This window comes from Lotus japonicus, chromosome 1, assembly GCF_012489685.1.
Source record: "Lotus japonicus ecotype B-129 chromosome 1, LjGifu_v1.2".
Lineage (NCBI taxonomy): Eukaryota > Viridiplantae > Streptophyta > Magnoliopsida > Fabales > Fabaceae > Lotus > Lotus japonicus.
Genome location: NC_080041.1, coordinates 34059902 through 34075798, shown reverse-complemented (window position 1 = coordinate 34075798; position 15897 = coordinate 34059902). Strand labels below are relative to the sequence as shown.

At 36.4% G+C, this 15897-nt stretch overlaps 1 protein-coding gene across 3 annotated transcripts; it reads right to left on the bottom strand.

Moving 5' to 3' along the window:
• Positions 1–4978: 4978 nt before the first annotated feature.
• Positions 4979–8950, bottom strand: LOC130734489 (uncharacterized). 3 transcript variants are annotated; one of them, XR_009017963.1, is made up of 6 exons: positions 8668–8848; positions 8412–8474; positions 7559–7692; positions 6341–6760; positions 5380–5948; positions 4979–5272 (listed from the first exon to the last, which is right to left on the bottom strand). XR_009017963.1 is itself a non-coding variant. In XM_057586937.1 (5 exons), exons 2-5 carry the CDS (start codon positions 8436–8438, stop codon positions 5534–5536), a joined length of 996 nt encoding a protein of 331 aa, XP_057442920.1. In that variant the 5' UTR covers positions 8439–8474; positions 8856–8950; the 3' UTR covers positions 4979–5533. The 3 variants fall into 3 exon arrangements, 2 of the variants coding, with proteins under 2 accessions (XP_057442920.1, XP_057442919.1); XM_057586937.1 differs by lacking the exon at positions 8668–8848 and adding an exon at positions 8856–8950 and having other exon boundaries at positions 4979–5948; XM_057586936.1 differs by having other exon boundaries at positions 4979–5948.
• Between the last annotated feature and the right edge of the window lie 6947 nt (positions 8951–15897).

Below are 15897 nucleotides of genomic sequence, written 5' to 3'. Positions count from 1 at the left end.
GAGGGGAACATTTTCCATTCTTATTAAATTTAATTAAATTTACTCGGAACAAATTTATTCCCTATTTTTGGGTTCACACTTTTTTGGTGTTGCTGTGAAAGGATGCTAGGATGGTGACTCAAAAAACATTTACATGAGACTTACATTTACTTTAATAAAAGGGGACCAGCGGGGATTCAATTTGCGATGATTAAGTATGAGACTGCGTCATGCTTTACTAGATCATACTCATGAGGTTTTTTTCCAACAATTTCATCCGCCTTAAATATAAATAGTTGTGCCAAAATAAAATTATACCTGAACCGAAACTTACACAAGGTACTAGGTCTTTTTTTAGTCATAATTTAGGGTGATGTTATGGAAATAGGTCAAGGCGTTCGCAAGAACCTATGAGCTACCATACATTAAACCTATGACAGACCAAACCAAATTAATAAACATATAAGGTCTGATCCATGTTTATTTCTGCTTTTTACCGTTTGTTTTTGGTCTCTAAGGATTTGGGTCTTAGCTCGAGCTTTGTGGCATTTGTTGGTTGTTGTTGGTGTGAGGTGTTTAGAGGTTATCAATATATATATATATATATATATATATATATATATATTTTTAGAAGAGAAGAACTTCCATCACGTTGATTTAGTGACGTGTCATTCTCACGTTAATTCTCATAAAAAAAATTTAATTTTAGATTTGATTAGGATTTAGGTTGTTTATTTCTTGATTTTATCTGTATTTATTTTTAGAGTATTAATTAATTTTTATTGAATTTTTTAAATAGAGATAATATCTATTTAAATAGAGAGAGGTTTAGATAGATTTATTTTCTTTTTATCTCTTTGTTAGATTAATAATAAACTAAATCTTAACATATATTCAACAGAGAGTCCTTATATATCTTTGGCTTCTATACATTTTCAGGACTTTTGGGTTAAATAACATTTGTGATTTTTTCTCCTTGATTTGTAAGTTGAAGAAAGTATTCGTAATGACGGGCTTAATCCCATGGCAAAGCGGTGTGGTTACCTTTGAGACTCACGATATTGCTCAGGTTGGTGCTACGATCTATGATGGAAAAATTGATGTATGGATTCTCATCATTTATTACTTTTTCCCTTTTTTTTAGATTTATGGTTCTTGAAAGTGATATCATTTTCTCTTCCTATTTTCAAATTTTTTTGATGGCTCAAAGACAGGTCAAGGTTGATGGGGATATCTAGAAGAAGGAGCATGTGATGCTATCATTGAAAAGTTTGGAGTTTACATGACATTTACTATTTAGTCTTTAGATTCATGTCATGCCTTAAAAGTAGTAATCTCCTTAGCACATGTGAGAGAGAATTTGATTTGGGTTTCTGGGTTTTGAGAAGCTAATTTCAGGGCGAGAGAGAAAGGTTATGCTTATATGTTTCCCTTTTTTCATTCCCCTATATGTTTGACTGTAGTATCTAAAAAGAAAAACTTATCACTCCTTATATGCTTCTCAAAGAATAACATGATTATCAAGTAGAAAAAGTCTATATTGTTAGCTTCTTAATGAAGTTAATTTGAAAGTTTGATACATAAGAAGAAGAATATATAGTTGATAGCTTAATTTCGTTGTTTGTCTCATGTTTTCATGTGTCCAATTGTCTAACATTTGTGTAGCAAAGATCTGATCTTTCAGTTCCTATTGGAATTGTTATTATTGATTCTTATGTTGGGAGATGAAGGATACTTATCATTCAGGCATTTTTATTCTATGTTTCTGGCCATTTATATTGATTGATTGTCTTTTCCTTTATATGCATCTTCTATAAACAGTCTGCAAAGTGTTTAGTTAGTAATTATGGGTGCTAAGGTAACGGTAGGGGATTCAAGCACCTCGATTGCACGAAGTAGTAGAACGAGAAATCACAGATAAAGCACACAACATCTTTGGTCACGTAGTTCGGCCAAATTGCCTACCTCTGCGGCTATAGAGTAGCTATAGCTCCTTTGTATTACTTGTGGCATGAAGCATGTGGTACCAAGTACAACTTTTCGGGTTACATTGTTATCCTATTTATAGTGGTTTCTATTGATCTCTATTTTACAATAAAATCATAAAAAATCCTATAACAATCCCTTAAAACCTTTTACAATCCACATTAAATAAAATCCTAATAAACTAAAGATTTTAACCCAAAATATAATGAGTCAAATCTCAACAATCTCCATCTTGGCGAATTCCGGACTCCCCCTATGAAGATCTGCTGCTTTAGTTTCCTGATTCTGATTTCTGGGATTGAACTCCACCTTGCTCAACACCCTGTTGCTTCACTCCTCCACCTTGGTATCCATCCACTTCTTCTTCCCTGGTGTGGCATTCGCCTCGTGAAAGTAGACAGATCTCCACCTTGTTCCGTGTCTTTCAGATCCGTCGGTTTCTCCTCTCACAACGACTTCTGCAATCCTTGTTGACCTCCCTTCGCAGCGGAAGATATCAGCCGTCACTATGGTTACTAACCATCGGCCCCTCCGCAGAAGTTACCCAACCGTTACCATGGTTACTAACCATCGGCCCCTCTGCGGAAGTTGTCCAGCTGTTACCATGGTCACACGAACCATCGGCTCTGATACCGCTTGTAGGGGATTCAAGCACATCGATTGCACGAAGTAGTAGAACGAGAAATCACAGATAAAGCACACAACATCTTTGGTCACGCAGTTCGGCCAAATTGCCTACCTCTGCGGCTATAGAGTAACTATAGCTCCTTTGTATTACTTGTGGCATGAAGCATGTGGTGCCAAGTACAACTTTTAGGGTTACATTGTTATCCTATTTATAGTGGATTCTATTGATCTCTATTTTACAATAAAATCCTAATAAATCCTATAACAATCCCTTAAAACCTTTTACAATCCACATTAAATCAAATCATAATAAACTAAAGATTTTAGCCCAAAATATAATGAGTCAAATCTCAACAGGAACATATGTCCTACTATATGATGGGTGTCTGATTCAGATTGTAGGCTTAGACTTCATGTAGAACATCGATGTTGTAATTTGGTAGAACATAGATGAAATACCAACCATATTGTTGTGTTTTTGGATGATTTTATGATATTTTTCTTGCATTCTTACAACGTTTTCTTCAACACATTGAATGCATTATTTCCCTATGAAAAATAATTTTAAATAAAAAAAATAACTTTCAATTTTTTTTAATTCAAACAAAAAATTAAAGTTAATTTTTCATCCAACAATTTTGTATTGAATCTAAAGGAAAAATTTATGTTTGTTTTTCTCTTCTGTTGTGAGTTTTTTATTTTATTTTTAGAGTATTAATTAATTTTTATGTTATTTTTATTTAATTCAGGATTTTATAAATTTTTATTTTTGATTTGTGAGGTTTTGGTAGTTTTTATCTATCCTTAATTAGCACATTTTAAAATTTTAGATTTGATTATGATTTAGTTTGTTTATTTCTTGATTTTATCTGTGGGTCTTTTATTTTATTTTTGATTTATTTTTAGAGTATTGATTAATTTTTATCGTATTTTTAATGAATTTTCGGATGTTTATTTAATTCAGGATTTTATGGGTTTTTATTGTGATTTGCTAGATTTTGGTAGTTTTTATCTATCTTTAATTAGTACCTTTTTAAATTTTAGATTTGATTATGATTTAGGTTGTTTATATCTTGATTTTATCTTGGGTCTTTTATTTTATTTTGAGAGTATCAATTTTTTATGGTGTCTTTATTGAATTTTCGGATTTTTATTTAATTTATGATTTTATAAGTTTTTATTGTGATTTGCTAGATTTTGATAGTTTTTATCTATCTTTAATCAGTACCTTTTTAAATTTTAGATTTTATTAGGATTGATGTCGTTTATTTCTTGATTTTTTCTTAATTGTCTTATTTTTATTTAATGTTAATTCCAGGAAAAAGGGAGCTGGTCTGGTGCTGAGGGTCCACCGAGCTACCATGGACACGCAGAGATTTGATGGTTGCTACATGAATTTGGCAGACTTTCTCATTAGCTGCGGACTGCGGTTATTTCTACATTGTTTCCATTTATCACCTAAGAGAAGTGTGTTGTTTACTTAAATTTTCAAACTCATGTAAGGATATAACATAAGGGGAAAGTGCTTATGCATGTGGGTTTTTGGGAGGTTTAAGCTACAGTGACTAAGCTTGTTGTCGGCTTATGTTGACGTGGTTATAATACCCATGTTGAGAGGAGACATTTCTCAACTCTATTCTTTTATATATATATATATATATATTATTTTATTTTAAAAATAAACATTTAAGGTCAATGTCATTTCAAAAACATTTTTAGTTAAAATGTTAGGCTCAAGCCAATATGGGTTGACACAACTGGTTTCAAGTTCCGGGATTAACTCTCAGCTTCTCATAGGTCGAAGGTTCGAATCCTTCTGGAGTCAGTAAAATCCTAGTTGGTTGGCAACCTTCTCGGGGAGAACCCCTGCTGGCCTCCCCAGAATGCCACTGACACCCTGCCCGATAGTCTGGAGCTGTTTTTTCTCCGTTCTACCATTTTTTTTTTTTGTCTATTTTATGTTAAGAATTATCCACACCATTATCCCTTTATATTAGCTAATCTAATTTTAGACAATTCTCATCACCATTTTATTGATTAATATATTTATCTTTCTCTTTTTGTAATTTTATATGCTCATATGTGGCGTATTTAGAATCTGCAATGGAAAGTTCTTGGACTCATTGGCTTTGACGAGTTGGGTTCAAATATGATGTCGTCCGAGTACTTGCAAGATTGTAAGTCTGCAATTTTCTCTTTTTAGTGATTGAATGTGGAAGATCGAACAACTCACACTTCTTTTGGCAAGCGCTTGGGAACGAACTGTGAAAATAGATCACGTGAGGAAATAAAAGGATTAATATGAATCATTTAATCATTAATAAAACAGATGGTGGGGATTTGGAGTAGCTTTGCAAGAGTTACTTTTGGAGTAAATATGAAAACGTCTTGAAACAGCGGGGTGATTCTGATTCCCTTGAAAAATGGTGGGTCATTCTACAAGCAATATAGTCTAAGATTCTCAGATAAATGTTACAACAAAACAATACAACCAATGGGACAAAGAAGCCCACAACATACAAAGCACCCAGAAACCATCTTTGGACTATTCTGGTGGGCGGTGGTTAACAATGTTGAACATTCAGCCTAGCCTTGCCCATTCCCATGTTAAACAACAAGATGGTAGTGGTAGATGCTACAAAGCTCGTTTAAGCAGATGAATGAGGAAGCTTGGTATACTCTGCCGAATAACCAATTGCGGAATGGAATCAATCTTGAAACAAGAAAAATTTACATTCTAATCTAAGAATGAAAAAAAATTCAAGATAACATGAATTCGGAACTTACTTTTTCATGACCATTAGCTTGCTCAAAACACCAAAACCCCAGCAGAAAATGGGTTTGGCAGATCTCATTTGAAAATTTGTAGATAAAAGAATATGACCTCCTTTCAACCCACTTTAACCTTTCTGAAAACTACCCTTGAAAAATACTTTCCAACCTAAATGAGATTAGCCCTCTTCAAAAATCTGATTGTCCGACAATAATATGGCCATATTGATTCCACATAATCAAGGTAATTCTCCAATATCCATTCTTGAATCTCTTTCAATTTTCTACTTGTTAGCTGTTTATAATCTAGATTTTTTATGCTCAATATAGGCTGCAAAAGATAAGCTGCAATATGTTCTTTGAGCTTGCCGCAGAAAACATAGTTGTAGGCCAAAATGCAGTAAGAGGGTGAATTCTTAAGTATTTTGACAGTCTGATTGAAGCTGAAGGCATAGAGTGCACACAGACGACGGATTATCATAATGTAGATAGCCACAACTAGTGGCCCCAAAACCCATAAAGGTGTTAATTCCTTTGAAACTTCAGCACCATATTTTACATTAACAGCCATGTAAAGAGGAACACTGCAGATAGAAGATAAAACAAAAGCATTATCTAGCAACCAATGCTGTTGACAGCCATTAAAAAGCAAGAAAAGTAGGAAAGTGATGAAGAAGCTAGTAAAATACTATATTGACTAGCAAATAACCAAGTCGTAGATCCCCTTCAGTTGTTTTTCTCTCCATAAAACCTAAGCTTGCTTCAAACAAGATATAGAAGTTGATGCATGATGAAGTTACATGTGAAAAGCAGACAGTAAACATCCAAGTTGATGCATGATGAAATTAAATGGAAAAGAAGATAGTAGATTAACTTGAAGATCAAACAACAAAGCATGCATATGGTACAGTAAAAAATGCACACATCCTTTCACAAAGATAGCATAAATGCAGGGAGGAAAAAACATGATACTTACAATATCAACAAAGGAATCTTCATTGTTGCATCCATGGCCAGAAAATGAGACCATGCCACCTTCAAAACCTCAACTCTTTCCTTACTATGAGTACCTTGTAGAGTTTCTGGTGAAATCACTGCAGTTGGTTGAGCAAAAACTTTCTCCACTTCTTGACTTGATGGTTGTGTGCCCAACATTGTCAGCCATTTCTTGAAAAGTCTATGAATAGCAGATGATGTCACAAGGCTATCATTTGCTTCGGATGCATAAGATAGTGGAACATCGTGAGCTTCACCACTCTCCTCTAGTCGAATAGCAGTCTTAGGTGCTTTCCATCGATTAGCCCTGGTTCCTGAATAATCATTTTGGGTACTGCCTTTGAAGCCTGAAATCCTTAAAGGCTTGAGCTTGGATACGCCAAAACAAGGAGGCCCCACGCTGGAAACATTAAACTCTTTACAAGAAGAAGAAATAAAAGGTTATGTGCATTCAGGTCATGCATGTTTCTACATGAGCAACAATCCCAATGGCATGCAACTGAAAAACTAACTGAAATCAATAAATTGAAAAGAACTAATTAGACACAAGCACTTTGTCAAACATTTGATTTAAAAGAAAAGGTTGTTTTCCTTGCATATTATGAACCTCAATCTACAAGCAGAAAAAAACTGAGGACAAAAAAAATTACGCTAACTCCAGACTTGCATATTATAAATATATTTGGTTCCTCAAGACTTAAATTCTTTTAATCTTAATTAGAGCTTATCACAAGGATTAGCTACTGACGAGGGGTTCACTTTAGATGGTAAAATAATGAGCAATAGTCATTCATTGAAAAAAATAATGGCTAAGAATTTAAGCAAGACTTTTATACATTTATACACATGCAAGCGATGTGATTACAATCTCAACCAATATTTTATTATTATCGCTAACGGGTATTACTCCATACTTTACTCTCTAAATTGAATCTCTCATAGTATGATAGTAGAGAAGTAAAGTCTCTTATCATATGGGCCACTTGTAGATACTCCTTTCATTTATGTTAGGAAATAAATGCATACCTTGAAGTTTGGGACATATGCGATTTAGTCAATTATGATAAAAAAAAAATGATTCACTCCCTATTGCATTTTCCCCTTGATGTTAACTAGTTCTAAACTGGACTTCATAAAGTGACACACGCATCGAAGACCATATTTAATTTTCACCACAAGGACACAAAAATTGCTCTACCTTAAACAAATATTTTGCTTTAATTGGTGATGCAAGTCTGCTCTTCCAATCATGTGATGTTTTGTTAAACGCTGCTTCACCTTCAGTCTTTCGCTCCATGACAAATGCCTGGAGGGAGATATCATGTACAAACCCTGAAGACAAGAACACAAAACTTCTTTAAGTTCATAATTCAAATACCCCAAGTGTTTGAAATGTCAACATTGGAATTAGTGATTGCAAAAATCAAAATCTTATAACAAAAGACAACACCAAGTAAGAACGACGATAAGACTTATTAAACATCAGATCAGGCAAGACTTCGAAAAAGAGAGTGATTTATATATCCTCATATCTCAATAAAATTTTGATCTTAAAAACACAGGATATTTCAAAATTTAAGGTTGGCATTTTGAAGCTCCAATTGACAAAACTGATACTCCAATTATTGAAATTGATAATACAGTTGAATCATTGCCACAAGAATACGTATCCAACTAACACTGCTGGGTATACAAATTGTTCTGGAACTAGATTTTGATACTTGAGAGCATCGTTCTGCAATGAAAGCAATCTTTATTCATAACCATTTTCTGGCTAGCAATGACGCAAATATTATCCAGCATCCTTTCTTTTGACAACAATAAACATCACTGGACAGTGGACACTGCGAAAACACTAGCCAGTAATTTGACAACAACCTCATAATAAGCAAAAATAGACATTGCCATTACTACAAGCCGGTTATTTGACACGTTCCAAATAATAAGCATAAAACTTCATGGCAATGAGAAGATAAAATTGGAAACTGAATACAGTGAAAGGCATTCAAAACAAAACTAAGAAATGAATAAATTTGCAGCAGCCCAAGTACCTGAGGTTGATGGGCTACTAAAGCCATTCTATGCCTTTATCCAATCCACCCAGTACATAAGACCTAATCAACAAGCACCAAGAACCAAGTTAATCATACATAAAAAATAAAAACTTTAAACTAAAGCTAGACATAACTCAAACAATACATATAACCCAGAATCCAAATTGAAAAAAAAGGGTGAGTGCATCATTTCAATTTCATTATTGAATATGTTCATCTACAGAACCCAGGGAAAGAGGGGGAAACATGGTACCGTATCCAAAGAAAGAGCAGAAATGTTTCGATTTTTGGAATGAGGAATTGGAATGCAAAGCGAAATTGTTGAATTTAGTGTCAGGAATCGAAGGAAGAAAGGGGTTTTGAAAAGGGAATTGCAAGTGCATAGAACCCTAATTTAAACGAGCATCACAAGATGATAGCGAAAGCAAATTAGTCACACACCTGGCATGCACCCCTATCTATTATATCCTAGAGTAATAATTCTTGTTCTTCCTCCCTAATTAATTTTGTTTTGGCTTAAATGCATTTTTAGGATGATGATGCTTGGGTGATTGATTTTGGTCCCTATGCTCTTTTTAACTTGATTCAAGTCCCCCAAAGTTTTTTAATTGAATTAATTTGGTCTTCTAGTTAATATTTCATCCAATGTTTCACAATGTTTGCTGACGTTGCAACGACGTGGATAATTTAATTTAGTTAGATTCCACTTCATCACTATCCGGGTTGCTGAAGGGGAATGTTTTGGCTTTTGGGGCAGCTCAGGCAATGAAACAAGGAGGTATCTCAGTGGTGGTGGCGGAGACTATTGCGTTGCGTTGGGCTTTGAGGATTGTTCGTGACTTGGGATTCCGACGGTAATCTTTGAAGTTGATTCCCAAACCATAGTGAAGAGGTGGGGGGTGTTGGTGATGCTTCTTACCTGGATGGTCTCATACAAGATTGCAAGTTGGTGGCACGTTGGTTTGAATTCTTTGTGATTTCTTTTACACTAGGTATGGAAATTGTGTAGTTGATTGTCTAGCTAAGAGTTCTTCTAATAGACCATAAACGATTTGGGGTGAGGATTATCCTGCTAAGATTTCAGCTTTCCTAAACGCTAATGTATTTTGGTTTTACTTTTTGGTTTGAGTAATTCAATTAGGTTCCATTAAAAGAAAACTTCTAATCTAAACAAAAATGATTTTGGGTGAAGTTATAAGTGGAAGCTGAGATACGATTTTACTTGCACATAAAGTAAATCCAAACATTCAATTACTTACAATATAATTCTCCAACTAGTTTATATTTAAAAGTTATTTATTAGATTTATAAAATATATGCATTAGTCTTTTAGACAAGGTAATGATAAAAATATATGTATTAGTCTTTTACTTTTATTATTTACTTGCAAGCTTAACTAAAATCCCCTTGAATGTAATTGTTTGGGATTCCATCACTCTGCTAACTCAACTACATGTTAATTTAATCAACTGGACATTAATATTTGTGAAAATTAACTTCCTTAACTCATCAAAATTTCCAATCACTTGTTTCAAGTACAAAATATCAATAGACTTAATGGTATTAAATCATTCTGTTTGCCCCCCTCCCCAATTATTAAGGTATCATTCTATCAGTTTTAATTTTTTTATGGACTTAATGTAGTTACATAGCCTTTATCTTTCTTTATTTGAAACAACACTACCATAAATAAATTAAAAATTAATGTCAAATAAAATTAGTATTATGATACTTAATTGAGTATATATACGTTGGAATGACATCGATCAACTTGTTGGAAGTAGCTGAACCTTTTCTGAAATTTGCTATTGGGAGTTAAGCTGTTTGGATTTCTTGCTCTCGTGTTTTCTTCATGGTTATCCCATTCCACCGGCTCCAATCTACTAACCCATCAATAATATATATATATATATATATATATATTTTTAAACCAATATATATCTTCTTTAAATCAAGGTTTTCCATTTCTCAATTGCAGTCAGCGAGCCAGACTTATTTTGGTGGGGAGTGATGCGTTGGAATTTTGGATTCTGTTTCACTTATTTTGGTTCTTGTTCTTCTTGGAGGCTCTTTTAGATTTTAGAATTTGTACTCTTTTTCATTTTAGGTTTTCCCAATGGTTTTTCCTAGTAAGGTTTTAATGAGACATTTTCTAGAGTCTTACCTCCAAGAAGGTGAGGGGAGAATGCTAATAGTTGAAGGTTCTTGTGTCCCTGTATTTTTTGTACATAGCTTCTTTTCTTTTCTATCTCTACTTGTATTGGGTTGAAGTACTCATTGTGCTTCTTTTCAATATATATTGCTTGCTTATAAAAAAACTACTTTAACTTTTACATATTATTATATTTAAAATCATTTCTATATCACTATTTAAATATATATTAAATCAATTTTTAAAATAAATTTATTATATATTATAATTATTGGTTATTAAACTTTTTGAAAACAATTTTTTTTACAAATTTAATAAAATTATGTTTTTTAACAAAACAAAACAAATCTCCCCAACGCATTATTTTCCAAATGCAAATCAAGATACTGGAAGGTAGCTATTTGTCCAATATTCCAATAAAGATACCAGAAGTTAGCCTATGTGATAGGTTGTCCCTAATATGCACCACTTTTTGGGTGGTGCAATTTTACACTACTTGTTTTGACCGGTTACCGCAGATTAAAAAAAATTGTTATATGTTAAACTTTTTTTAAAAATATATGTGTTGACATGTTATAGTAAGTTAAATTAAGTGGTGTATAATTGCATCACTCTGAAAGTCGTGCACATTAGGGGTTACCCACCTATGTGATATAACGAAATTGAGATCATAAGGACAGAACGGGAAAGACGTTGAGTTAAGCTCAATGTGTCAACTTTCTCACCATCTTAGAGGTGATTTTTGAAATCATGGGGCCCACATCTTTTTAATCCATTCCCCTCACTTTCCAGACTCATCCAAACACATAGCAACCTCATTTCCAGCCATAATCGTTACACTCCTCTCTTTCCCGCCATTTTCACTAGAAACAAACACAACATTAATCAACTGTTCATCATTCTTTTAATGGGCCGGTTCGGATCCTTTACCTGGGCTTTCATTTGGGTCTTCCAAGTCAACGCTGAACCCACCTTGAATAGTCTATTTCCTTTACCTTCAAAGAGCTTCGTACACCCAGGCAATAGAGAGAGAACAATTTCATCCTCCAATTTTTTCCTTTCACGTAAAAATCTTCATCTTCTTCTTTCACCATTCCTCCATTTGTGGACCCCAATAATCCATGTCAAGCCCCTACCTTTCAAACCATCTACGAAGCAACTGATCGGGGGAACGACCAAAACACTCGCGAAGGGGCTGAAGGAAAAGGGGATGGTGCAATGTTGAGCTGAGGAGAGAGGGGGATGTAGCGTCTGGGATCGGGAAGGTTGAGAGGTTGAACCTGAGCATCGTAGTTGAGCCCATGAGGGGTTCCTCGAAAGGCACTTCGATGCCTAAGTTAGCTCACGAACCATGGTAGAGAATTCAAGTCTTAGGGCTCGTTTGGCACGCCGTATTAGGCATGATAGTATAAGCTTATACAATACATTATGAGTTTATCCATTGTTTGGTGATGACATTGTATTGTATAAGCTTATCCATCAAAGTCCCCTTATACGTTAAAATGACGTATTATTTAATCCATCATGTGAGTGATGGATAAGACATGATAAGGTTGTGACGTATAAGTCACCATCACTACCACCTCCATTGCTGCCAACTTACACCACCATTGGCACCACCACCGGGTGTTGCCGCCACCACCTGATCACCACCGCCGCCCAACCGTCACCACCACCACCGCCGCCCTACCGCCACCACCGACACCACAACCACCACCACCACCATAATCGCCGCCACCACTCTATTGCCGCCACCGACACCACAACCACCACCCTATCGCCACCATTATCACTATTGCCTCCACCCTCCACTGTTGCCGCCACGCTACTGCAGCCGCCACCCTCCCCCTATCGTCGCCAACACCACAACCACCATCGCTGCCGCCGCCACCACCACCACCGACACCACAACCACCACCCTATCGCCACCACCACCATAATGTCGCCACCACCGACACCACAACCGCCACCCTATCGCCACCACCACCACCATTGCCTCCACCCTCCACTGTCGTCGCCGCGCTACTGCAGCCGCCACCGCCTTATCACCACCACCACACTATCGTCGCCAACACCACAACCACCATCGCTGCCACCGCCGCCACCACCGCCCTACTGTCACCACCGACACCACCACCACCATAATCGTCGCCACCACCGACACCACAACCACCACCCTATCACCACCACCACCACCATTGCGTCCACCCTCCACCGTAGCCGCCACCTACCGCAGCCGCCACCGTCTTACCACCACCATCACCACCCTATCATCGCCACCACCACAACCACCATCGCTGCCACCACCACCACCAACTTATCTCCACTGTCACCACCACCGCCACCAACACCAATCTACCACCATTGCCACCACCACCACCAACCTACCACCACTTCCATCACCACCGCCACCACCGTTATAATCATCTCCATATTTGATTTTTATTATATCATTATTCAATATTTCACTAAACATAAAATTGCATTAATTTAAATGATATTGTAAATTATACAGAGTATGGCCAAACGCTGGATAGTATAAGAAAGTTATCAGGGCTTATACTATCAGGCCTAATACTATCAGGTCTTATACTATCAGGCCTTATACTATACGTCGCACCAAACGGGCCCTTAGAGTTTTGAATACCAGATAGAGTCCCTTAGTGAGAAAGCCTTATATACCTGTCTGAGGGGTTAGGGTAGCCCTAGGTGAAGCCGTGAGTCCCTAGGTTTTGGGAACTCCTCCATCGTTGGATCCTTCTGGAGTTCCTATTATCTTTAGAGATTTGACAGTCAGGGGTTCCTAGTAGGAACTAAACCTCGAACCTCGTTCCTAGTCCTCTGCTACTAAAGGCCAGCAATGGGATGACTGAGGTGATTCGGATCTTACCTCCAGTTGGTGACAATCGTACCTGACCTGCGTGGTCAGTCACGCACGATCGGTTTGAGTATCAAGTCGGTGCTTGAGCCCGGTCGGGTAGTGGGGTGGTCGGTGCCTAAACGTCTCCCAGAACACCAACAGTTACCATGCTGTTCCACACCATTTTCAGAGTCACCGCAAAGGCCACCTCCACCTTCATGCCACCACGACCCTTCCAAAAAATTTCAGAATTACATATATTTAAAAAATCTTATATAATGTCTATGATAAATTATTTTATTCATATTATATATATATATAATATATATATATATATACACACACTAGTATCTTTTACCCGTGCGATGCACGATGATTCATTTTTGTTTTTCGTGTGTAATTTAAAAAAAAACTGTGTTAATTTTATTATGTTTATTCAAATAATTATAAAAGACACTATCAAGTGTGAGTAAGTCTCACATAGAAAGAAAATGACAACTTTGAGTTGTCTATAAGATGATTCTTACATCTAATGTCTTAAGATTTTTGGTGAAAGATATAATGTTCGACACACTTGTGTTTGCTCTTTATCCCAATGTGATGATGTGATGATCACTCATAGGTAGCGTTTGTTAATGGAACAAACAAAATGGAACGGAACATAACAAAATGAAACAAGACAATAATGTTTCATGTACTGTGTTTAGTAATTTCAGATCATTAGAACAGAACCATAAGTTTAATTACACATATAACCCTTTCGTATGTAATATTTATTGAGAATAAAAAACGAAAATCAACATAACATATTTTTCATATTTATATTTTGTAGATAGAATCATTGCAGATATTTATATTTGCAGCCATAAATATGAATTTTCACATTTAGAAGACGTTGCACACCCTTGCTAGAGATATAGTAAGATATTAACAAAGATCCAAAACTTGAAGATTAATTTATATTGCATGATAAAATTAAGCAGAACAAGACTTGATTACTGAAACAGATTTGGTGGTGTCATACTAGAGCAAGAGGGTTCAGATCTGGGTAACGGTGGCACCATATCTGGCTCAAGGAAGGAGAGATTCCTGGGTTTGTGAGGAGGAACTCACAGTAGAGAAGGAGAAGAATGGAGACGTTTATAGATCGGTGAAGATTGATAACTCTTCCTCCCTCTTTCCAACCCTCAATTCAATCATCTTGTATGTAAATCCTTCATCAATCGCTGCACACACCCAATTTCTCATGCCATGTTCGCGTCGATTCGCCATCTGCGCGCTCCTCCTTGAGGTGGCGGCGGTGCGGTTTCGAGTGTTGGATTGGAGGTTCAGGTTTCCATTATTTCTTCTCCACCTTCTAGTACTGAATTTGGGGCTTCTGATGGTGGGTTTTCTGCTTTGGATGGGGGTTACGGTGGCTGGGCTTTGCAATAATGGGGATGGGTCAAGGTTGAGGAAGATGAAGGAGAGTTTTCATGGAGGTTGAGGCTGTTTCAGGCTTTGAAAGAGGATGATGCATCTCCGACCCGTTTCCTGCAAGCAAACCGGATCTGGTTGTGTTGAGTGGTGGTGGCGAGGTTGCGGTACGCAAAGGAAGTGGTGGCGGCGCTGCCATGGGAGGGAGAGGGGTGGTGGCGGCTATGGGTTCTCAGAGGTAGGAGAGAAATGACGGTAGTGGGGTTGAAGGAGGCATTGCAAGAGACAAGAGTATTTTAGTAAAGTTATATATATTTAATTAATGAATTATTATTATTATTATTAGCTGATCTGGACCGTTCAAATAAAAAATATTAAATCCAATGGTGAAAAGGTGAACTGAACCACCGAACTGACCCACGCTAGGCAAACCCAATTTTGTAAGTTTAAACTTTTTAAAAGAGTGTTCCCTTCCGTTCCACCCTTACCAAAATGTCCTGCTCCATGAGCCTTTTGTTCTGTTCTGTTCCACCTTAAATGCATAAAACCGAACCAATATGTCCCGTTCCGTTCCGTTCAAACGTGTCTACCAAACGCTATCATAGTTTTAAACATGTTTTTTGTCATAACACCACCATTATATTAATATTTTTAGCTCAAACAGTTATGTGTCCCAATGAGGGTATTTTGAATCAACTAAAAACATATGAATAGGTAGAGTAATGTCTCCCTTACGATATGAATATTTAAATGAATTTTATTTTTGAGTAAACGCTCTCCTTGGCACCCTCAAGAGGGGACAAGATGACGATTAAACGCTCTCCTAGCGCGCACCATGTCTGGCTAAAGACACACTCCTCTTAGAGCATCTCTAATGCAAGGTTCTTAATTCTTATTTGTTAGCTAAAACTAAGAACTGAGTTCTTAACCATTGGAGGGGCCGACGTTAAATTTTTAGTTCTAAACAATAAGAAATAGTTCTTATATAAGGAGTTTTACTTTTTGAGTTCTTAGCATAAAAAAAAATATATTTTTCTCTCATTCATTAACTGATT

Bases quoted from the DNA above. Each gene is read 5' to 3' on its own strand.
- LOC130734489 (XM_057586937.1), bottom strand. From the start codon at position 8,438: ATGGCTTTAGTAGCCCATCAACCTCAG. The intron at 6,761-7,558 runs GTAGAGCAATTT...TAATGTTTCCAG, and splicing joins AAGCAAAATATTTGTTTAAG to CGTGGGGCCTCCTTGTTTTG. The intron at 5,949-6,340 runs GTAAGTATCATG...TTCTATCTGCAG, and splicing joins AAGATTCCTTTGTTGATATT to TGTTCCTCTTTACATGGCTG.